At 37.3% G+C, this 25735-nt stretch overlaps 1 protein-coding gene across 2 annotated transcripts; it reads right to left on the bottom strand.

Annotated features, from left to right (window-relative positions):
• Positions 1-356: 356 nt before the first annotated feature.
• On the bottom strand, positions 357-25092 carry LOC149808219 (profilin-3-like). Of its 2 annotated transcripts, none has more exons than XM_089975051.1 (2): positions 24842-25092; positions 357-1827 (listed from the first exon to the last, which is right to left on the bottom strand). In XM_089975051.1, exons 1-2 carry the CDS (start codon positions 24959-24961, stop codon positions 1435-1437), a joined length of 513 nt encoding a protein of 170 aa, XP_089831177.1. In that variant the 5' UTR covers positions 24962-25092; the 3' UTR covers positions 357-1434. The 2 variants fall into 2 exon arrangements, with proteins under 2 accessions (XP_089831177.1, XP_089831185.1); XM_089975059.1 differs by lacking the exon at positions 24842-25092 and adding an exon at positions 10462-10591.
• Between the last annotated feature and the right edge of the window lie 643 nt (positions 25093-25735).

Genomic DNA, 25735 nt, shown 5'->3' with positions numbered 1-25735 from the left:
ATTTGTGAGTAACCCGCTGATTACTTGTTCAGCTATTTATTATGAAGATTTGGGTCTATCAGTCAAACATTTGGTGATACTGAAGTTCTGAAGAATAAAACAACAAATAACTGTGCAACAAAATATTGCTAACATTGACCTAATTATTTCAGTTTACTTAGATGACGATGCTGAATTATATAACTATTTGTCCCTGTGCATTTCATATAGTAACACTTTTCTCTCTCTTCTCCTCGAGTATTAAATAAACGCAGACTAATTCACTAATTTGTTAATATCGAAATTTGCTATAATCAACTTTAAGTTGATAGGGTGGTTGAATCTGGTACATTTTTAAATGACAAAAGACAAGACTATTTATAATCAATCATGATATTTAATTATCCTCTAGGAAAGTGTAGAGACTTACAAGGTTCGCCCAACAGAAAGAATGTGTGCAACAATATCCATGCTGACCAGGGTGTAAACAATAGGTTTTAGTCACAGTACCTGTAATGCTAATTAAATTCTGAAACATGAGCATTGATTGAATTAAAGTACCAATCGCAAGTAAAATGTCAACTAATAGTAATAAATACTAATAATGAACTACTCTCTCTCTCTCTCTCTCTCTCTCATTCTCTCTCTCTCTCTCATTCTCTCTCTCTCTCTCTCTCTCTCTCTCAATCTCTCAATCAATCAATCAATCAACTACTACTATCTACCTTACTGATGTATACAGTTAACATTAATATTGCAAGGGCATGATAACTATAAATGTATACTAGCATACTTAAATACAATTCACTTAGTGACGTTCCATCTTGTTACCTTATCTCAGTCTTTGAGGCATATATAAGCCAGATGAATTTCAAAATCAATTTGATCAGATTCCTGTTACCTGACTCCAGCACGTGCAATTTTCAACGGCAGCCAAAGAAGTAACGATACAGTTGCCAGAACTCAATGCAGGAGAGTTTGCTTCCATACAAGTTGCGCACATAGTAAATCCATGAAAAGTAATTCAAAACTACTTGGATGCTAGTAGAGGGTAATGTTTGTTTACTTCTGGCAACTGTTTTATAATAATGGTTTGTGTGTAGGAATTGACTTAACACCGTGTTATATCCCTGCCTATAGCATTCAGTATAATATTATAACGTTTCCATGTTTTGTCCTATATACTGTCCTGAAGAATTAGAAACTGATGTTATCTCCAAGATTACATTTTTTCCAGTCGAGTACACCATCCTAAATCTCACCATAAAAATCACGAGTTCGAATAGAGATGCATTTATGAGACTCCAGCTCTGGAATAGCCTCTGGCTGTTTCTCGTCTCAGTCATGAAAATCGTGTCCCAATCATAAAATTCACGTTTTTTTTTTCAACTAAAGTATAATGATATGTGATATAAATAATACTACATGATGAATTCAAACGTATCGGGTGCTTGCTCAGATACCTTGGTCTCTCAAATAGTCTCCCAGTTTTGTGATAGTCACGTGACATCCACCGGGATGGGCCCCGTCCTCATGAACGGCAATTACAAGACACTTATTACATCTATACACGATGCATCCGTGCCCTGCACTGCTTTCCCGACCCACGATCAGCCCACTGTCGGAGCGTGTGCACGTAAATGTCCGCCCACCTATTCGGATCCCATCTGTGTAAAGCTTTATTGGGTCGGTGAAACTTCGGACCAGCGTCATGATGTCATCCTTGGACAGCTCAAATCCCTGGGACGTCGCCCATTTCTTGCCATCGATACCATAGATGGCGCCCTTGCTTACGTAGCCGCTTTCTAGCATGACGGTGTTGATGTATTCATTCCATGATGACGGCATCTTTAAAGAAGCAAGACGAGACTGCATTTTTAGTATATTAACAATCTAAAAACTTGAAACAAATTCCAAATATTGTGTTGTTTACTCGGACAAATTATACAAATGTATATCGCTGCAAAAGAAGAATAAATACAAAATATATTTCCAACACTTGAGAAATCAGAGTTAGTTCAGGCACTTGTTGTTCACTTTAGTACTAGCTAAGGTAATCGAATATAAAATACGTTCTTGCATATAGGCGCATGCAGATCACTGCACGAGGCATGACACTATGTAAGGCCTGCTAAAATAGTTCACCTCAGCAGGTAATATATTATACCTATACGGATATGACAATTTCAGTTGTAGTCAAAAGTACAATCATGGAAAAGTCCAATAATGCAGTCAGTACAAATGTGAGCAGTGTCTCTGGATAATCTTATCTGTTTTTGTTTTTTTTTAAAATCACATCTGATCTAAAATTGTACAGGTGATACTTTCTTTAAATCACTTTCGAACCTGCCAACCACAGAATGTATTTATCCCGCAAGGTGAAGAATCCTTCAGACCACATAGTACAACTACCCGAAGAAATGAGAGAGAATTAGGGTTTCATATCGATCAATCATTACGAAGAAAATCGTGCTGTTTTTAGATAGCAGTACTGTCATTCATGTACGTTGTTTCATTGAATCATATCGGAACACAGTTAAACCTACTGAACATTTTCAATACCCCAATTATCATATCTCGCACGGCATATTTTGTTTATTTGTTGATATCTTAGATCTGCAAATGATCTTCAGACGCTCGAAAGACAAGTGATTTATATAACTAGACTGGGTTTGCTGATAAGAAATACAAGACAACTATCACCACAGCGTTGAAGCAGGCCGTATTAGGTCGGAGGGACGTGTCGTGATATCCTACTTCTTTTGATAAGGCGGTAAGTAGGCCTTGTTTTCTACCTTTGTACTGGGGATACATAATGGGGATAAATAATGGGTATACAAGCTCATGCTCTTATTAGGTACCCCAGTAAAAAAATAACAAACAAACAGTTATAATAATTCTCCGTCGAGATCGCACGTTTGAATTCGCAACTCCTCCATCGCTATTTAAGTCCGAGTAACAGTAAATATAAATACCGACTTGCTTGAGAGAAATTTCGCCGATATAATACCTACCGTATATACTTGCTTATACGTTGCTTCCAACTGCAAACAGCACGGACCTAGATTTGGATCTATACAGTTTGTTAGGAGTTATCAGTAGAACAAATGCCATTAGATCCTGATCTGCCGGCGCATTATGCAATACCAGACCAGGATCTGTGTTGTTTGCAGTTAGACTCGACTTGTACGCAAGTATATACGGCATTTCATTGTACGAAAGCTTCAACCAACAAAGCTAGCTCAAATATTGTCCTAAGTTGCTAAATGTATCGATCCTATTGAATCTTTTATTGTCCAATGATTGCATATTTTCAATACAAACAGTCGTCCACACAGTATTTACTAATTGCGTTTTTCTTATGAAGTTTGGTCTTATTTTGTGCGAGAACAAAAGATAAAATGTCGGCACATATGCCCCATCCACTGTATGTATACTGCGTGTTCCATTAAAGCTAAGAATATTAACCGTAACAATGTTACTGGAGGTTAGTGTACGGTTTGACATAATGTTTTATATAACCTGATAATGTAAATTCTCAACATTTTCTTTAAATTCAAATGTTTCTACGAATAGCAATGACCATTATTAAAAACAAATTTAACTTTGTTCATTTTTACCTGCTTAATTGCGAGTGAATTCTACGAGCACACCTGCCAGGTCTCGTCCACTGCATCACGTTTACAAGCACATCCTGAATGTTCTCACTCATTATTGACAATGTTTTTGGACACGTGCTTTCTACATATTCAAAAATCTTAAAACAACAATGAATACTGGGGTTGTTTTACATCTATTTTTCAACATATGCAGGTACGGCCCTAGGATGTGCGGGGCCCAAGACAGCAAGCAATGAGCGGGGCCCCAAGGAAAAAATTGCATTGCGGAGATGATTTCCATCAGTAGGGCGGGGCCCCTGAAATCGCGGGGCCTAAGGCAGTTGCTTCGTTCGCCTTGCCCTAGGGCCGGGCCTGAACATATGTACTGTAAATTTTAGGTTCAGTAGCAAAAAAATATTTTCAAAATTCTTCTTCAAAAACAATCCAGGAGAAGTATTATACTGGTGTCGCCTTGACTTGGGGGAGGTGGGCTCCCAATGATCCAAGCCGGGGCTTTGCTCCAGGTCCCAAAGAGTAAGCTACCGCACCCCACCCCCACCCTCGACCCCCGTCCCACTCATGATACATACGAACTCTGATTGGAATATAGCTCGGCCATTCCGTTAGGTTGTGAAATAACGTCGGATGTAGTTACAGGAATAATTGTCATTTGATGTGTTGATACTGACCATTGACAGCACATTACAGGTATGTTGCACAAAACGTGACTGCTTGCTAAGGCCGATTGTCGTCATAGCAGATATAATCACACCCAACTCTTTAGCGTAGAGTATCGCACAAGCTCAAAGTATTTTATGTTGACACTTACCTAGTGTTAATTTGTGTGGTGTTTACTGAAACAAAAATATAGGGACACTCGGAGAGGTAACATATATTAGGCAAAAAAGTTCGTCAGGCTGCAAATGTACTTTTAAATCACGTGATGCTCACACTTTTTTTGTCAGCCGTTGTATGATTCGGTTATTCATCAGTATCGGCACGTGTTTGGGTTTGAGCGACATACGGTGATACGTTAATTTATTCTATACAATAAACGTTTAGTTGACAGAGACAGAAACGTCTGTGTCATTCAGAGACTGCAAATTATTCTGTTCTATTATATATTTTATAATTAGATACTGAAATATATCAGTGGGGAAAAATGATGTCTCCACATTGGCGATACGATATATATATATATATATATATATATATATATATATATATATATATATATATATATATATATATCACCTTCTGAACTATATTTATTCCCATTTAGGAATTATTACAGTTCTTATGAATGTTATTCAAACATATATGTATATCGTTCATACTTCGCATTCGTCTTCTCATCCCATATATATATATATATATATATATATATATATATATATATATATATATATATATATATATATATATATATATATATATATATATTAAGACTCTTAAAATAAGTAACAGAAAAGACTGAAGACAACAAGCTTTGTGAATTTAAAAAATAATTTATTTCTCTAGACTACAAAGTAAAACAAAGTTACTAGGAGCAAACGTTACGTAGTGATGTGTTAGTGAATTTCCATAATGTCATGGTTCACTATTAGTGAATTCAGGCCAAAACCGAATGAATGAGTAAGATAGTCCATATTAAAATCTAGTGGTGTATATTGGTGGTGTGACTGCAGTGGCAGTATTGACGGTAGGAAAATGGTAAATTACACAAAGGAATAAATAAGAAGGGACTTGGCAGATACCGCTTATGTCGCCATGGTGGCAAATGTGGTGCAGTTATATCGGCGAAATGTGCATGGGAAGCATACATTGATTGGCCTAAGGTGACGGAGTTAAAATAGTTCCCAGTGTTAGGGCTACTCGTATAGTTTCGACGGCGTGAAAAGCTGGTGGTACTGAAACCTAATGATGAGAAACCATGCAGATGTTCGGTTGATATATATTTGGCAGGTTGTTTTATTTGTGGTCTTGCATTGATTATAGTAAAATTGAGGTATAGAATGGACACGTCGGGCTTTCTAATTTACAACTGAAGTTGTATGGAAGTCTTTGGAAAGTTGGGATAAACTTTTGACTTCTAGCGAGAATCGCGCCAGGGTTTGAAAACCGCTCGGTCAAGTAAAGACCCATGGCTTGTAACATTATTATAAAATCACGAAAATAATTCCGTTTTTATCGATGTTGTAATACATCCGTTTATCGCAATCGCATATAATGGAGAGATGAAAATAATGTAAATCTACAATGTTTGCTTTATATGCATGTAAAAAAATCATCTTTTTTAGAGCAGATATAAGGAAATATGTCACTGTGAAGTGGAAACATTTTATATCATCTCCTTGCTCCACTACGCGTTACAATACGATGTTTAAGCTTGACCTTGAAATATCTCATAACAATCACTCAGAAAGGTACATATTATCTGTCTATGGTATGGGTAGTAATTTATGAAGCAAGAAACACCCGAGTCATGATATTTTAAAACTGGAATGCGATTCACAGCTAAATGTTAAGGATGTTACCTCTTTAAGTCACTAAATCTGTCTTGATAACAAGATTTTTAATATGGTGGTCGACACTTGAAATTCAATAACTACAATGAGAATAAAAACCTCGTTATCAAGACGGATTTATAGGCTTGCTATCAATCGAGATTAACGGAAGCAATTGCTGCAGAGATGAAAAATAATACCTTCCTTTGCCAACGGCAGTTAGCTATAGACCAAGGGTGCACAATCCCCGGCCCGCGAACGTCTTCTGTCCGGCCCTCAGGGCAAATTAAAACAACACAGAAATCTGGCCCGTGAACAGTAATTATATTAAATAAATTAGTGTTTGCGGCCCTCGAGTGGTCTTAGAAAATGCAATCTGGCCCATGGCCGCAAAAAGGTTTTGCACCCTTGCTCTATGCCATGGTATGTTCCTGAGGTCAACACCAATACAAGAATTGCGCTGAGGGTCGTATTTTGTAGCAGGGTTGGCCTGTGCACTGTTTCCTCTTGTTTCAGGAAAACTTACATAAATAAAGAAACATGTCCCAATGTAGAAGTCTTCTAACAGCGACACGCAATATACAAACATGTCCCAATGTAGAAGTCTTCTAACAGCGACACGCAATATACAAACATGCCCCAATGTAGAAGACTTCTAACAGCGACACGCAATATACAAACATGTCCCAATGTAGAAGTCTTCTAACAGCGACACGCAGTATACAAACATGTACCAATGTAGAAGTCTTCTAACAGCGACACGCAATGTACACACATGTACCAATGTAGAAGTCTTCTAACAGCGACACGCAATATACACACATGTCCCAATGTAGAAGTCTTGTAACAGCGACACGCAATATACAAACATGTACCAATGTAGAAGTCTTCTAACAGCGACACGCAATGTACACACATGTACCAATGTAGAAGTCTTCTAACAGCGACACGCAATATACACACATGTCCCAATGTAGAAGTCTTGTAACAGCGACACGCAATATACAAACATGTACCAATGTAGAAGTCTTTTAACAGCAGTACCCAATATACGAACAAGCAGGATCTTCCGCAGTTAGATTTTTGGATATAAACTGGACCGTTTCACTACTGGATGTTTATTCTCTTGATTCACATTTTGTACGGCTTATTATCAAGCCTTTTCCAGCCAAATAGTAGTACCTCACACCATACAACACAAAATACGACCCAAACACCCGATACATAGAATTATTCCTATGTCATATTACTAAAATCATATACCTAAACGTATCCAGATAATTTCCTGTGTTAAGAAATTAGGGTCGATTTTACGAAACTAATCCGTCTTGTGAATGCTGTATACTATAACGTATGCTGTACATTATGACGTATGCTGTACATTATAACGTATGCTGTACATTATGACGTATGTTGTACATTATGACGGGGCCCCGAGTGGCCGAGTGGTCTAAAGCGCTCTCCGTTACGGATCACTGCCATTGCACCTCTGTCTGCGGCGGTTCGAGTCTCGGATTCAGCCAGTGTGGGTATGTGAGAAAGCTGCCAGTAGCTTCTCGTGGGTCGGTGGTTCTTTCCGGGGTTTACCCGGGTTCTTCCTCCACCATTATTACTGGCCGCCATGTATAGCCTATCGTGTGCTGAAAATTGGCGTTAAACCCCACAACAACAACAACAACAGTACATTATGAATTATGCTCCGAGAAAGTGGCTAACTGCTCGGGTTGAGAAATATCTTCTCAACACCGAATACCATTAATCAAGAAATAATCGCTAAAATCTACGAATGTTATACACGTAGACATAAACACAAATAACACATAAACATAGACCTAAACACAAATAACACATAAACATAGACCTAAACACAAATAACACATAAACATAGACCTAAACACAAATAACACATAAACATAGACCTAAACACAAATAACACATAAACATAGACCTAAACACAAATAACACATAAACATAGACCTAAACACAAATAGCACATAAACATAGACCTAAACACAAATAACACATAAACATAGACCTAAACACAAATAACACATAAACATAGACCTAAACACAAATAACACATAAACATAGACCTAAACACAAATAACACATAAACGTAGACCTAAACACAAATAACACATAAACATAGACCTAAACACAAATAACACATAAACGTAGACCTAAACACAAATAACACATAAACATAGACCTAAACACAAATAACACATAAACATAGACCTAAACACAAATAACACATAAACATAGACCTAAACACAAATAACACATAAACATAGACCTAAACACAAATAACACATAAACATAGACCTAAACACAAATAACACATAAACATAGACCTAAACACAAATAACACATAAACATAGACCTAAACACAAATAACACATAAACATAGACCTAAACACAAATAACACATAAACATAGACCTAAACACAAATAACACATAAACATAGACCTAAACACAAATAACACATAAACGTAGACCTAAACACAAATAACACATAAACATAGACCTAAACACAAATAACACATAAACGTAGACCTAAACACAAATAACACATAAACGTAGACCTAAACACAAATAACACATAAACGTAGACCTAAACACAAATAACACATAAACGTAGACCTAAACACAAATAACATATAAACGTAGACCTAAACACAAATAACACATAAACATAGACCTAAACACAAATAGCACATAAACATAGACCTAAACACAAATAACACATAAACATAGACCTAAACACAAATAACACATAAACATAGACCTAAACACAAATAACACATAAACATAGACCTAAACACAAATAGCACATACACTAAGTTGTTTTTGCATTGCAAATTTAACATTTCAGAACCAATGGATGGAAAATTTAAAAGTGATAAAAGAGTTGAATTTGTATTTAGTACAATTTTAGTATTTGCCTTATTCAGTTGAGAGACTTTTCTCTGGCCTCCCCATTATTTAACCATTAAAACCTAGCTATTTTTTTGTTGTTGTTATAACTAGGATCCCACATTAGTTTACTGTTAGATTTCACTATCGACTAAGGGATCAACTGTAAATTGGTGCTTTTTCGTACTCTCGATCGCCCTATGTACGGAAGCTGAGAAGTTTTTTGGTTCAATTAACCCGAATTAGAATGCGGTTGACACATTCAAAATTAAATTAAATGTTTGGTCCAGAGGTACATATATTTTTCGTGCTGATATCTATTCTCACTTTGCATTTTCATATTTCAATAGATACAGTCCCACCCAAATGAGATTCTATATTACTGAATCAGGCGCCAAACATTTTATTGCCATTTTTTTCAGACTCCTACAAAAATATTCAAGCTGGTACAAGTCTTTCGAGTGAAAAAAAATGAGATGATAGAGCTGGATTTTTTTCAATAATTTAACGTACTAGTGTTTAAAAGTCATGCTAATAAGCATTATTAGTCTGGTGACTGATTGTCATCAAATTTGGCAACACAATTTCTGGATTTGTTTTAATCACGGAAGGTGGCACGTTGATTTAGTGTTTGGCCTGTTGGAAAAGTGGCTGAAGGGGTCGATTCCTAAAAGCGGATCAGCCTGGGTCGACTAGCGTGGTGTGTCATTGGGCAAGGAATTTAACTCCAACTGAACTGGCATTAAATAGCCAACGTGTATGGCTGTGCCGTAAAACATCAAATCAACGTTTGTTTTAAAAAAAAGTAATGGCAGACAAGATCAATAACTCATGCAGTCATGTACACATTCTCCTCATAGTGGGTTACCTCCGCTTGGAATGAGATTACTGTGGGTCAACGCTGTAAATATGGTGATTTTTTGCCACCTTGATAAAACCATAAGCTTTGATAAGGGCATCATACCTAATTTACATTGCATTTTCTGTTATTCTTTCCCTTTCTCTAAACAAGGTTTCGTGTAGAACAAGTTCTTTTTTGTTATACTTAATACAAAAGCCAGAAATTCATTTCTTGTAGAGATGGGCACGGGGCTGAAGACGTTACAATCTAACACGAGGCAGATGTTACAATCTAACACGAGGCAGATGTTACAATCTACCGATAAAGTCAAAATTAAATCCATCTGAGGCACGAAAGATAGTCTCTCTCTCTCTCTCTCTCTCTCTCTCTCTCTCGGTTAAATAAATACAAAAAATGTAAAATATCTTCTGCATTATTATGGTAATTACTTTAGAATTGAAAATATATTTCTTATTCCAGGCATCTATGTTTGAGACTTGTGCTCAAAAAGTAACATGAGTACAGTAGACCTACTGTGACTCACTAGTTTGATGACACCCCCCCCCCACTTTACAACTTGAGGATCTACAACTAGATGTGTTGGAAAGTCAAACTTACTCTATACGTTTCATGTAGAGAGCCTGTCACCTCATAGGTATTGCAGCAAATTGTCTTCGAGATTTCTTTGCTCATTTTAAATGTTAGAAAAATCAGTTATGTCTTTTCGTTGTGACGTCGTAAAGTAAATGGCGCTTTTTATGTAGTGACGTCAGAGACAGCTGCAGCTGCTCTTCAGATGGCGTTGGTAAACATAACACCCCACACAGAGAGACCATTTCATCAGATTTGTTTGGGGTTGCCACTGAAGTAATTTTTGCGTTAAACTTTAAAGGAAAGATCTTTATAGTCGCAATTAAAGTACTGGAGCTGCTGGTTCATTTGTTAAAATTCATTTTAATTTAAGTTTCTATTTGAGCATTCTTTGAAAATTGTGATCCAAAGAAATGCATGCGTATCTGCAAGCTTCTAGTATTTTTTAAAATTATTTCTTTTAAATATTTTTTAGCGAAGCGAGAGCTTCGATTATTGTTATTTTCAGGCCATTTTTTAAAAATCGTACTCTCGTTACTTAAAGATGCACAAATTTAGACACAATGCTGAAGAACATATCATAAAGAAATATTTACGTTCATCAGTAAATTAGTTTAATGTTACGTTATTAACTTTATATTTTCTGTATATCAAAGTAAATACAAATAGATTCCGAGAATAACGAGTCTAGCGCTTCCTTAGGAAGTAATTTAAGCTGCTAAAAAATATAAATTGTTCTAAAGCTGTGTGATAGTCAAACATGTTAAGTTCTGTTAGCGTGGTCTGCCCCATTTCGGGGTCTTTTAGCACCATGGTAAAATTACATGATATTACGAGAAGAAGAATGATACACAAATATACCTATTATTATATAAACTACAGTTTCATTAATGTATCGAACTCAAATCCACATGTCCACTCCAGGACATCGAGAAAATCGTCAAGAGAGAATCCATGATCCATGCCATAGCAGAAACATGTATACAACAATATCAACCCGTCTCCTTGACCGTTTTGGGAACCTGTCTGTTTACAATGCAGTAAAGAAATTAAGGCCTCAACAACAGGTAAACTGACAAAAAACAAAACTTAAAGGATAAAACGTTCGAAAATATATATTTGCACAAGAAGGTACGTCTCATGTGGTTCTCACTTTTCCAAATGACATGGATATATATATATATATATATATATATATATATATATATATATATATATATATATATATATATATATATATATATATATATAATTTCTCTTCATCGCCTTTTCGTTACGACAGTGTTCTCAATGGACCCAGTGTTTTACAGTTATGAAAATCACATTCAGCTCACTTTGTTCAAGCCAAAGAAATGGCAATTTCATTTTAAAGCTTTCTTTTGGACCCTTTTTACCACTGATTTTCTGTTCATTGCGTACTCTACATTTGTTTTCTTTTCATATCTGATTTTGTGAAGATAATCCACTATTGCTAATGCTACTTTTTTTTCTTTTCCAAATGTTCCTCAAAATTCTTCTGGCCTGCAATAATATTCATTTGGTGCTTGGAAAAAAAATCATCAGGTCTGTTTTCCAATGATTCTCTCAACACCTCCATAAGATTGTCATGTGTGTTGTTACTTTGAAGGACTGAAGGGACTGTGCATATAGTAGTTGGTTTAAGTTGTTTGGCATCAACAACTGAAGGGTCATAAGGATATTTACCTGTCTTTTTGAAGGCTTCTTTAAGATTGACAGGTACTGATGCATTAACATTAACAAAAGCTTTAGGGGCCAGAGAACGAACTTTTGTCGGGTGTTCTCACTGAATGGGTTTATGCATAAACTTGTGACATTCAGGGTTGAACATCCTTCTTGAATGAACTTGTGACATTCTATGTTGTATATCCTTCTTGTATGAATTTGTGACATTCAGGGTTGTATATCCTTCTTGTATGAACTTGTGAAATTCTGTGTTGTATATCCTTCTCGTATGAACTTGTGACATTCTGGGTTGTATATCCTTCTTGTATGAATTTGTGACATTCTGTGTTGTATATCCTTCTTGTATAAACTTGTGACATTATGTGTTGTATATCCTTCCTGTATGATCCTGTGACATGCTGGGTTGTATATCCTTTTCGTATGAACTTGTAACATGCTGGGTTGTATATCCTTCTTGTATAAACTTGTGACATTCTGGGTTGTATATCCTTCTTGCTTGAACTTGTGATGTTCAGGGTTGTATATCCTTCTTGTATGAACTTGTGACATTCTGTGTTGTATATCCTTCTTGTATGAATTTGTGACATTCTGTCTTGTATATCCTTCTTGTATAAACTTGTGACATTATGTGTTGTATATCCTTCCTGTATGATCCTGTGACATGCTGTGTTGTATATCCTTTTCGTATGAACTTGTAACATGCTGGGTTGTATATCCTTCTTGTATAAACTTGTGACATTCTGGGTTGTATATCCTTCTTACTTGAACTTGTGATATTCAGGGTTGTATATCCTTCTTGTATGAACTTGTGATATTTTGGGTTGTATATCCTTCTTGCATGAACTTGTGATATTCAGGGTTGTATATCCTTCTTGCATGAACTTGTGATATTTTGGGTTGTATATCCTTCTTGTATGAACTTGTGACATTCTGTGTTGTATATCCTTCTTGTATGATCCTGTGACATGCTGGGTTGTATATCCTTTTTGTATGAACTTATAACATGCTGGGCTGTATATCCTTCTTGCTTGAACTTGTGATATTCAGGGTTGTATATCCTTCTTGCATGAACTAGTGATATTTTGGGTTGTATATCCTTCTTGCATGAACTTGTGACATTCTCGGTTGTACATCCTTCTTGTATGAACTTGTGATATTCAGGGTTGTATATCCTTCTTGTATGAACTTGTGACATTCTGTGTTGTATATCCTTCTTGTATGATCCTGTGACATGCTGGGTTGTATATCCTTCTTGTATAAACTTGTGACATTCTGGGTTGTATATCCTTCTTGCTTGAACTTGTGATATTCAGGGTTGTATATCCTTCTTGCATGAACTTGTGATATTTTGGGTTGTATATCCTTCTTGTATGAACTTGTGACATTCTGTGTTGTATATCCTTCTTGTATGATCCTGTGACATGCTGGGTTGTATATCCTTCTTGTATGAACTTGTAACATGCTGGGTTGTATATCCTTCTTGTATAAACTTGTGACATTCTGGGTTGTATATCCTTCTTGTATAAACTTGTGACATTCTGGGCTGTATATCCTTCTTGCTTGAACTTGTGATATTCAGGGTTGTATATCCTTCTTGCATGAACTTGTGACATTCTGTCTTGTATATCCTTCTTGTATGATCCTGTGACATGCTGGGTTGTATATCCTTTTTGTATGAACTTGTAACTTGCTGGGTTGTATATCCTTCTTGTATAAACTTGTGACATTCTGGGCTGTATATCCTTCTTGTTTGAACTTGTGATATTCAGGGTTGTATATCCTTCTTGTATGAACTAGTGATATTTTGGGTTGTGTATCCTTCTTGCATGAACTTGTGACATTCTGGGTTGTACATCCTTCTTGTATGAACTTGTGATATTCAGGGTTGTATATCCTTCTTGTATGAACTTGTGACATTCTGTGTTGTATATCCTTCTTGTACGATCCTGTGACATGCTGGGTTGTATATCCTTTTTGTATGAACTTGTGACATGCTGGGTTGTATATCCTTCTTGTATAAACTTGTGACATTCTGGGTTGTATATCCTTCTTGCTTGAACTTGTGATATTCAGGGTTGTATATCATTCTTGCATGAACTTGTGATATTTTGGGTTGTATATCCTTCTTGTATTAACTTGTGATATTCAGGGTTGTATATCATTCTTGCATGAACTTCGGACATTCAGGGTTGTATATCTTTCTTGCATGAACTTGTGATATTTTGGGTTGTATATCCTTCTTGAATGAACTTGTGACATTCTGGGTTGTATATCCTTCTTGCATGAACTTGTGACATTCAGGGTTGTATATCCTTCTTGTATGAACTTGTGACATTCAGGGTTGTATATCCTTCTTCCATGAACTTGTGACATTCAGGGTTGTATATCCTTCTTATATGAACTTGTGATATTTTGGGTTGTATATCCTTCTTCCATGAACTTGTGACATTCATGGCTGTATATCCTTCTTGTATGAACGTTTGACATGCTGGGTTGTATATCCTTCATGCATGAATTTGTGAAATTCAGGGATGTACGTCCTTCTCGTATGAACTTGTGATATTTTGGGTTGTATATCCTTCTTCCATGAACTTGTGACATTCATGGCTGTGTATCCTTCTTGTATGAACGTTTGACATGCTGGGTTGTATATCCTTCATGCATGAATTTGTGAAATTCAGGGTTGTATATCCTTCTCGTATGAACTTGTGATATTTTGGGTTGTATATCCTTCTTCCATGAACTTGTGACATTCGTGGCTGTATATCCTTCTTGTATGAACGTTTGACATGCTGGGTTGTATATCCTTCATGCATGAATTTGTGACATTCTGGATTGTATTGTTACGTATATTTGATTTATTTGATATTTTATTTAATTTGTATTTTATTTGATTTGATTGTTTGTGGGTTTTGGAATCTTTTTATTTCCTTTACATGTCAACGTAATGTCATTTTGTTTACTAGGAATTTGATATTTTCCAGAATATTCAGTTTTACCTGAATCTTTCCATGAATGCCTAATAATAGAATTTGATTATTTTTTGATTTTATTCTGGAAACCTAAGTTATTTTTTAAGTTTTTACAATTTTGTTCTAGGGAAATAAATAATTTACTGTATTTTTCAAAGCTTGTTGTTTTCACTCTTTCTTGTGTTACTGTTTATTCGAGCCTAAACACGTAACATAAAGAGTATATCGTCTATAATGGGCCAATAAGCCCAAAATCAAGAGCCTATAGAATGTGACTCATATGTGCAGGCAAAACAACTAAAATAATGTAATGCTGCTCACCCCAGTCAATCAAAGGAACAAGTACTAGGGACTTGTGACCGTCAAAAATTAGCCGTATTGTCTGATCTTCATTTCTTCTTTGGACGTAATTCTAAAAAAGCGTGCCTCTGGCTATCGTATGAAAATTAGATGCATTGGACCAACCACTCTCTGTCACAGTTCCATTTTCCCCATCTGAATCTTTCCAGCAAATCTGATCTCATTCGCTTGCTTTTAGAAATTAAATATGGTGGTATCAGTGTACCAAGGGCCTTACCAGAGCCAATGATGATGACGGTAATTGTAGACCTTGAAGGTGTTATGACAAGCGTAGACTTTTCTGGTCTAACAAAATAGGGCGGACTGTCGGACTATGCTCAGTCTGAAACCCTTCTTCATCCACGTTGTACATTGCAACAAGTTTGTTTTTCATATTATTTTATTATTCATATTAATCACCTCTTCCAATCTCCTAAAGTATTCTGCCACTACTTCCTCTGATGTACTATTGTTATGTAATTTGACAGTGATCTAGGTTTATCCTCTGATGCGATATTGTTCTGTAATTTGACAGTGATCAAGGCTTATCCTCTGATGCTGCTATTGCTCTGTAATTTGACAGTGATCAAGGCTTATCATCTGATGTGCTATTGCTCTGTAATTTGACAGTGATCAAGGCTTATCCTCTGATGTGCTATTGCTCTGTAATTTGACAGTGATCAAGGCTTATCCTCTGATGTGCTATTGCTCTGTAATTTGACAGTGATCAAGGCTTATCCTCTGATGTGATATTGTTCTGTAATTTGACAGTGATCAAGGCTTATCATCTGATGCTGCTATTGCTCTGTAATTTGACAGTGATCAAGGCTTATCCTCTGATGTGCTATTGCTCTGTAATTTGACAGTGATCAAGGCTTATCCTCTGATGTGCTATTGCTCTGTAATTTGACAGTGATCAAGGCTTATCATCTGATGTGCTATTGCTCTATAATTTGACAGTGATCAAGGCTTATCATCTGATGCTGCTATTGCTCTGTAATTTGACAGTGATCAAGGCTTATCATCTGATGTGCTATTGCTCTGTAATTTGACAGTGATCAAGGCTTATCCTCTGATGTGATATTGTTCTGTAATTTGACAGTGATCAAGGCTTATCATCTGATGCTGCTATTGCTCTGTAATTTGACAGTGATCAAGGCTTATCCTCTGATGTGATATTGTTCTGTAATTTGACAGTGATCAAGGCTTATCATCTGATGCTGCTATTGCTCTGTAATTTGACAGTGATCAAGGCTTATCATCTGATGTGCTATTGCTCTATAATTTGACAGTGATCAAGGCTTATCCTCTGATGCTGCTATTGCTCTGTAATTTGACAGTGATCAAGGCTTATCCTCTGATGTGATATTGTTCAGTAATCTGACAGTGATCTAGGCTTATGCAGTCTCAGTCCTAGACACATCGTCCCGAAGCATCCGAAATTATCATCCGATTTACCTTCCAAGTACACATTGTCACACGGTTGTCTGAGGAAAACAGTACCATACGCCTGGCTTAACTGTCACTTTTTCCATTTCCTATTTTGTTGGCATTAGTCATGGTAGTTGGAGAGTGCAGTCTTGTTTTGGGAAAAAAAACTTCTACGGCATAGCTTGGAAAAGAATATATATATATATATATATATATATATATATATATATATATATATATATATATATATATATATATATATATATCGCCTTTAGAATTTCGTTTTATCAATTCTTTATTGGAAAATATGTATATATTCACTGTATAAAATATACCCAATATATATTTGATGAGGTAAATAAAACATAAAAGTTATTTATTTTGTCATCAATAAATTTAACTAAATATGTATCAGTAATACTATCAATGGAACTGTTTGGGATTTCCTGTGCATGAGAAAAGATATTTGTGAATGTAAATGAAGGTAGGCAATTATAGATGATGAATGGTTAATCCTGCTGTCAGGCTCTCTATGGCGAAAGATACACGAAGATCACTCATTATTTTGAATCACTATATTTTGTATGGATGCTACCTTAATGATATGACAGTCATGTGATTTTAGAGAGCAAATGAAATATTAATATCTAACAGACAATTGATGGATTATTTTTAATTGCTTGTTTACGGTATTGAATTCTAATTACAAAAAAGAAATTAGCATAAAAGGCTCGTATTAAAAGTAGTAAAGAAAATTGCTGAACTCACCTGTTTAAAAGCGCATTTTCCAGTTAGGAGAACTGACAACCGAGTTTAGCACCGAAACACACGTAATGGCTAATGTCCAGTAACGTCCCGTTAGGCAATAAGCTTGTGTGAAGAAAACGTCACGGAAACAGGTTGGTCAACGAAACGGGTGGTCGACGATACATGTATAATCAGGAACCCGCGTGCCATACACCCCCACATTTATTAATAAGCCCAAAAGTGAAGAGAAATTTGTTAATTATGTAGACTGTAATTACTGATTAGCATCGTGCAAGTAGTTATTTCCAGCCGCGTTTTTCTTTGTCTTTTCTTTAGTAATTTGTACAACGTAAAATCATTGAGAGAGAGAGAGAGAGAGAGAGAGAGAGAGAGGTGGTTGGTTATCATATTGCTGGCATGAAGCATTCTTTAGTTTCGGGTTTTAACATTTTATTGTGATATAGCTTACGCTGCCTCAGTTCTTGCACCGACAATGTGGCCTTGCTAACTGTAACCGAGAGACTGCTTAATTGCGTTAACAAGAGTCGGGAATATGAAACGTTACACACAGTAATCAGCACCGGTAGTCTCCTGTAACAATTACGATTTGCTTTTGTTACTCTTGATTGTCAAGTGTTTGTACATCTAGCCCTCAAGGCAATAGTTCCTTAACCCGCTTAATTACACCTCAGCGATAAACGAGGCTAAAAGCTCGTGTGCTAAAAATATCTCAAAGATTTCCAACTGTTGGTGAAAATTAACAACCAGCATTTCAGGTATCATCCCCAACCATAATCACTAGAAAAGAAATTACACACAACGGCATGACTTATATTTGGACAAATACATGTATGAAATTTCCGATACACCCCACAATACCTTCGTACACAACTGCTCTGTTCAAAACGATTATAATTGGATGTCATGCATCAACATCGACATCGACATCAACATCGACATCGACATCGACAATTTAAGACATGAAGGTCCATATGAACATGTCAGTAATCACTGTATCTTGGACTGGTGTGATGACTTACATTTGATGTTAGTCATGTTTTATATACTTTACAAGCGACATGTTTGCGAACACAATCAACATGGACCGGAAAGATTTATTCTAAGTCGATTAAAACGCTGTTTTTGATGTCGTATTCATGCCTGGGAGCCGATCCAGTACACATGCACTTCGCCAGCGTCCATTATGATAAAAGACGCACATATATAAGAGATTCTGATCACTATGAGACTTCAACTATTAAATTATACGTACCCAAATCATATATTTTCTAATTTTGGATAGGAAAACACCATCAAACCAGTTGTAACTTTATTAGTATTACAATCTAATGCAAAAACCAGACTGATGCGTCTAGTGACCTAAAATGCATCTATTGAACTGGAATAGAAAACGTAGAGTAAAAATGTCCTGTTGCAGTGACCTTGTTTACGATTTTGTCCAGAGTCAAATTTGATAATTTGTCTCTTCGGGATATGCGCGGCATAGGCAAGACTTTCATTGAATAATAGCAAATTGGCGATATTTACTACCATCGGTGACGAGGGAGGATTGAAAAGTCACGACAAACCTTTAAACTGTTGTTTTCAGCCTCTCCACCTACCAACCTCATCACCCCGGATAGGGCCTGAACTTCCGGAAGCTTATACTAAAAGTCAGTTAAGAGAACTGGAATAATATGCATAAAATTTGGGACACACCTCAGTCACGTTAGAAGCCTTGCCAAGATGGAAGCTCAGTACACGCCAAGTAGGAAGGACATTATTTCTGACATTACTTCTGGTTATGCTGGTTTGGTGAAGCCATGCCGCTGAATGCAAGATCCACATGCGAAAAGACGAATGTGAGAAAAACGCATCGCCTAGACGGTGGAGTGTTAACAACGTGAATCCGCCACCAAAACAGCAGACATGGGGTCTGATATTGTGTCGGTCTTTAGATGTCCAGGCGCTGAATATTCGAGAGAGGGGCGTTCTGTTATACATCTCAAGAGCTTACGCAGGTAGGAAATGGTCTTATATTTTCTTATTGAAGCCTTTGTTTGCTTGATTGTTTTGGGGTAGGAGTTTCGCGATTGATTTAATGACCGCCTGTCGAAAGGACACTGCTAACGGTGGTACTGTAGTTTACGGCCTCCTCTAGTGGATCAGCAGGATTTATAAAATACGAGCGACTGAGACTGCCAAGGTTCTTTGAGAGGCAGTAGTGCAAACACCTAAGTCAGCGCAGAAATATTACTCTGTCCGCGAAGATCTCTGGAAAAAATATTAGAGTCTGTAACCTTCTTGCAGGCTGAGGTCGAATAAAGGTTAACTCTGAACTAAAAGTATAAACACGGTGTATGATGTTTACGCTACACTTACGGCCACATGTGTGGTGGACAAGACGTGGTGGGGATCGGTATTTTGTCACGAATCAATGCCGCCCCTATCGCGATTGCCCTTGAGATCATGGTTTTGGGGCGCTGGCTAAGTTGTATTGCTGAAATTTGTATCAGCCGGCGACTAGCCATTACAATATTTTCCAAACCACGTCTAAATCCGTGTTTGTCCGAAACAATGCTTAAATTCAACTTCCGATCGCATATACAAGACGCTACGTGAAAACTCCATCTCCGGGGAGGAGTTTAAGCTCAACCTCGCTAAAAATAGCAAGTATACAACCTTGCAAAACGTAAGAATGGCCGAGTCGCACAAGACGAACATAACAGGCTGATTGCCCGTGGAACAGCCAAAGCCCAAGAGCAGTTCGCCATGGTATACAGACAATACGGCGATGATATGAAAGATATGTAATTTTCCTAATATCTTTAGTCTCGGTAACATGGTCTTCAGCACACCAACCAAATGCTCGCCAGGAGGCATAACCAGCATGCCTTCTGTTGGCAGGTTTAGTGATTGCTTGTTCTTCTGGCCCGACACTAAAATGCGACAGAACATATCTTTTTTTTTCTCTTCAAAAATCACAGGGTTTTTCCGTCTTGCCAGTCGAGTGATAGAGGGCATGACATACCCCAAATAAAAGGTTATCGAGGATGCCGTTTCGCCAAATGCCATGTAATATTGTAGCAATCGCACCTGCGTACTTTGGGTTTGTTTCAAACAGTTAAAGCGAAATTACCAATACCTGAGGGTGGGTTGGCTTAGGGTGGTCTGGGTGATCCTAGTGCTCACTGTCTATATGCTTTGCATCCTACATCAATCTTAATTTAACCGGGCCTTATCAACCCAATATGGACACATTTACTTTTCCTACCATTTGCATTTCGTGTCGATGTCAGCTTGGTATGCCAACTGCGGAACGCCTTCATCGTTCAGGCGACACCAATAATTCTTGTTCTGTATGTCGCTGCTCCCTCGTGATATTTGTGAAATGTTAAGTAAGTTCTAACTGCTGCTCAGTGTGAGTTCAAAGGTGGTTAGAGTGGTTGAAAATCTAGCCAACTGCGCGTTGAAAGCAGGACCTTCGCACCAAAATGGTATATTTTGTTGCAAACATCGACGCAACACTAGTTGTAAGGTTTTCGTGTGAGGCGTATTCCGAAAGGACAACAATTGTCCATTACGTGTCAATATGGCACGATTTACGTGGCTTGAAAGCGAAGTTCACATACCGTCTTAGTCGCTGCTGTGCAGGTTAATGAAGTACATGTCGGCGACAGAGAAGGTCATAGGATAGCTGTCGATATTGAGCGTGAAACCACTAACATTTTAAAAGTCTTTCATTGATTCCAAGCCATATAAACCAGACGCATTTATTGCCGTAACCCCACCAATTAACGTGATTTTGTCAGTCGTTTAGTACATGGCATTTAAGGTGGTACTGTCGAGTTAACACCAACCTAGTGGCAGCGTATTTTAACTTCGAGGAAAAACAGGTGAACGCAGATTGGGAAATAACGAAGCCAGGATCAGTTAGACTCGTAGCTTGCACTAGTGCTTAATTTCAAGGCGATGGTCACTCCATCACATTAAATAATACGTTTTTTTCATCTGAAATACGAATAGAGAGCTTATGGATGATGCCTTTACGTAATATGCTGTAATGTGGTTTTCCAAATGCAGACCGTACGCGTATCCCTCTTTAGGACTCACCAACCACAGGAAGAACGTTTTGCAGAGTTCTGTTTCTTCCATTAAGAACATTTTCGATTGTGCTTTTCTGATAGAAGTTGACATGGAACCGTGGATGTTTATGAACGAAGATGGATTTGGTGCTAAACGTGTGAGTCCTGGATATAATAAAATAAGGCAGGAATTTTCAGGAAACGTTATGCTAACCCTTCCGTCACCGCGTTGTGGTCAAACCAGGAATGTTTGCCTGTAACATTTTTTCGATCATATTTGTTATCATACCCATCGGGAATGAAGATAATATAATGCAAGTGTTTTATTCCACCTCTGTTCTCGTCCAGTAGTCCCATTAACAGGTCAACAATAGACGCTTTTACAAAATCAAGAGGGCCGTTTGGTGTGTGACAACCGGTCGTAGCATCAGCGGTCGTGATCACCTGTTGCCCGTGGTTCATCCGCTGTCTCGCTTGCATCCAGCTGTCTCGCTTGCATACAGATCTCTCGCTTGCCTGCACAGAGAAGCGGATAACGTAAAAGAACGCGACTGCTATCTTGAGGTTTCAGGCAAGTCAACCGAATGCATTGCTAGCAGTTCTTAAGAAGAGGGATACTATTTAACCCAAGTCCGGGAGAATGAGAAAATATAAAAGGCGAACGTGTCCACTATACGTGTCGGTTCTGGCATTGTTGTTACTGCCACCCCGTCCTTTGCGTCCATCGCTGCTATGATTGTGAACCGTCATTTAGTGTCGCTTGACATAATACTACTCAATGATAATGTTCCATATTACTAGTCCAGCCTCTCACACCGCCTCAGATTCGAGCCGGTGTTTAACGACAAGTTGGCCAAATCACTTCGAATAAGGGATGCTTCACCATCGGCTATATCTCTCTACAGAATTCAACAACGTATCCCACGCAGATCTCGCGCGCATGATCCGGCAACAGAGTATATGGAGAACACTAGTGCGATTTGACATCTTACGGTGGTGCTAAACACGACTGAATGTAGGTGGAACATCAGTCTAACCAAGCCAGCGATAAACATGAATGCGTTAGTTATACTCTTCGAGGATGTGTTATCCAACGCTAACGTCCCGCGCAGGTCTTTTTACAAGTCATGTACAAGTCATATATATATATATATATATATATATATATATATATATATATATATATATATATATATATATATATATATATATATATATATATATATATATATAAAATGATGGATGCGCTAGCTCAAGATAAAGATAGAAAATAGCCAGTTTATTTTCGCCGCGTGTGTTGTTTTGTCTGCAAAAAGGAATCGGTACATTCTGAAAGTGCTTGGACTGATTTTGCACCAGTTTTACACTGTTGTTTGTCAGTTTTTCTATTATATTATTATATCCATTATTTCCTTGACTAACACGATCTCTTTTAATCCAGTGTCATTGAAAAGAATGTTATTTGCCGTGTGATTTGTAACTGGTATAGATAGTTATTTACATATATTTTATTTTATTCCTCAGATCCTTTGTTGGGTTTTGTCTGCACTTTTTAACACTATTACTTATATCATGCCGAGCAAATTGAAGCTAATGGGACACAGAAAAGCAGCCGACCAGGGTTGGCCTTGGAAGGTATTGAACGCGCAACCCTTGGATTACGAGTACATAAGTGTGTCGCTCTATGTACTTGTCTACTGGGTTTTCAGAGATATGTTTAGTCCAATAGTAAACCGATGTCCAGTATTTTTAAAGACACTTGATTAAACGAGATCCCGTTAGTCAAGGAAATAATGGATTATGGATTTTGAGAATGTCTTTGTTGATTAGTTCTTGGTGAGAACAAAGGCCCAAAATGCTACCTCCTCGTTAACATAATATGTTGATATGATGGCTACATCATCTCGAATGGTTATGTGATATCAGCAGATCTCACGAGACATACCCATTCGAGACATTAAAGCTTTCCAGATCAAACTACACTGCTGATTATACTTTTAATAACATGCCTTTGCAGAATAAAAAATTATTAAAAGTTAAAACTGGAACTACTTTTTGTAACTTAAGATGAATGGTATGTAATAATGCACCATATAACGCTGTATGATATTCTCCTTTACTTTTGCATACCAAACTTATGTACATATTCACGAACGTGTTTACGTTGAATTTACTCCATGTACGATCATTGTGAATAGTTCGAAGCCTTCGTGTTTGGATAATTTTAGGGAATACACGGTTAAGAGCGATGTTGCAATTAATCAGACTTGCCCACTGAGGCGTTCCGAGGGAATGCTGATTTGTGGCTGTGCATGTTTTATTACAAAGTCAAGTTGACTGAAAGATTGTTGGATATTTGTAGTTGTATGAAAATTGGTAATTATGCATAATTATGCTGCAAACCCATTCTTACAATCCTATAACTGATGTTTACTATCTCTAAAACTGGTGGGGGGGGGGGGGGGGAAGGTACTGGAGAAGAAAGTATCGGTGTGATATTAAATAGTTTCCATTGCCAGGCTGCTAAAGTACGGATTCGGAAAACGCTAGGTGATGCAGACACTCATATCATCTGTTCTATGCGTGTTCTTAAGATGGCGCAATAGCAAATTGCAATCGAATGACCTAAGCTGTTTTATTTATGTCGGATGTTACTGAATGTAATATCTTTAAGGATATACCCTATAATTTGTTTTTACTTATATATTATAGTCAGAAAGAAATCCTCAAAAAGATGAACGCCCTCTTTCATCACCATTAATATAGGTCCGATCATATATTGTCAGGTCCATATACTATTTTGGTGCTCTGTGCATAGCGATTCACCCCCACCCTCATTGCCTTTTGATTAATGATGCCAACACCACTCTTTGAATGATGGTCGCAACCATCAATACAACTGAACCCAATTGATTCATCTCCTTCCTACAGGTCCTTCGTTTTCAATATCATATAATTTCAGTTCCTACGATAAATACAGAGGTTCACATATGATCAAGGTCGGCGCCAGTCAGAAACTACTATTATGGAAAAAAAGCAAGAAAAGAGAGAACAAGGAATTAAGGGAAGAAAAGAATATGATTCTAAACCTTTGGTGTGGTAGCATCTAAAACGTAATGTTTTTTTTACCTCGTTCTTCGTATCATCCATATCAGCAGTAATAACTATATAGCGCCATTCCTCGCGCTTCACAAGGACACATCGCACTCTGGTTACGTCAAGATCGACAGGGCATAAAGGATACAACATTCTGTTATCGTTTCCGAGCTAGCACCGAAGTCCCATTATGAAAAGATCCCGTACCAAGGTCACCATTGGAAAAAGACATTCAATAACTATTTGCTTCAACAATGAATTGATCTAATTCCTTCTTCGTACGTCAATATGCTGGGCATAAAAGGCTGTATTTTAAATTGAAATTTGATATGATAGGTAGACCTGGCGGGATTGAATTAAGTGGAATTAAAAATGTATTGCTGAAAGGGCGCTTCTCATGTATTGTAAAGTATATGTATTGCAACGATACTCCGTAGAGAATATGACAGTTCAAAAAACTTATTTCAGTGTAGTGAGCTGTGAATGTTGTAGCTTTCTTCACAAGCTGATTCACAAATATAATAAATCGTTATATGTACATTTTAAACAGATATGTATAAGCAGTTATTTCGCCTTCTTTCCTTCCTTTCTCCTATCTTATTTCTCTCTCTCTCTCTCTCACACACATACACACACACGAATCACTAGAAGAAGGTATAGCAACATAGTTGTTGTTGTTGTTGTTGTTGATCTAGGGTTTAACGTCATTTTTCAGCACAAGATAGGCTATACATGGCGGCCAGTATAACTGGTGGAGGAAGAACCCTGGAAAACCCAGGGAAGAACCACCGACCCACGAGAAGCTACTGGCAGGCTTTCCCACGTACCCACGCTAGCCGAGCCTTGGACTCGAACCCACGCAGACAGAGGTGAGATGGCAGTGATCCGGAACGGTGAGCGCTTTAGACTACTCGGCCACTCGGGGCC

This window comes from Sinohyriopsis cumingii, chromosome 1, assembly GCF_028554795.1.
Source record: "Sinohyriopsis cumingii isolate HCF-2022 chromosome 1, ASM2855479v2, whole genome shotgun sequence".
In the NCBI taxonomy this organism is placed as follows: Eukaryota; Metazoa; Mollusca; class Bivalvia; order Unionida; family Unionidae; genus Sinohyriopsis; species Sinohyriopsis cumingii.
The sequence above is the reverse complement of the archived record's forward strand: the minus strand, read 5'-3'. Positions and strand labels throughout refer to the sequence as shown.

Excerpts from the sequence above, each read along its gene's own strand:
- LOC149808219 (XM_089975051.1), bottom strand. The coding sequence starts at position 24,961 with ATGTTGTATCCTTTATGCCCTGTCGATCTTGACGTAACCAGAGTGCGA. Across the intron at positions 1,828-24,841 it reads TGGATGATACGAAGAACGAG|ATGCCGTCATCATGGAATGA; the intron begins GTAAAAAAAACA and ends GCTTCTTTAAAG.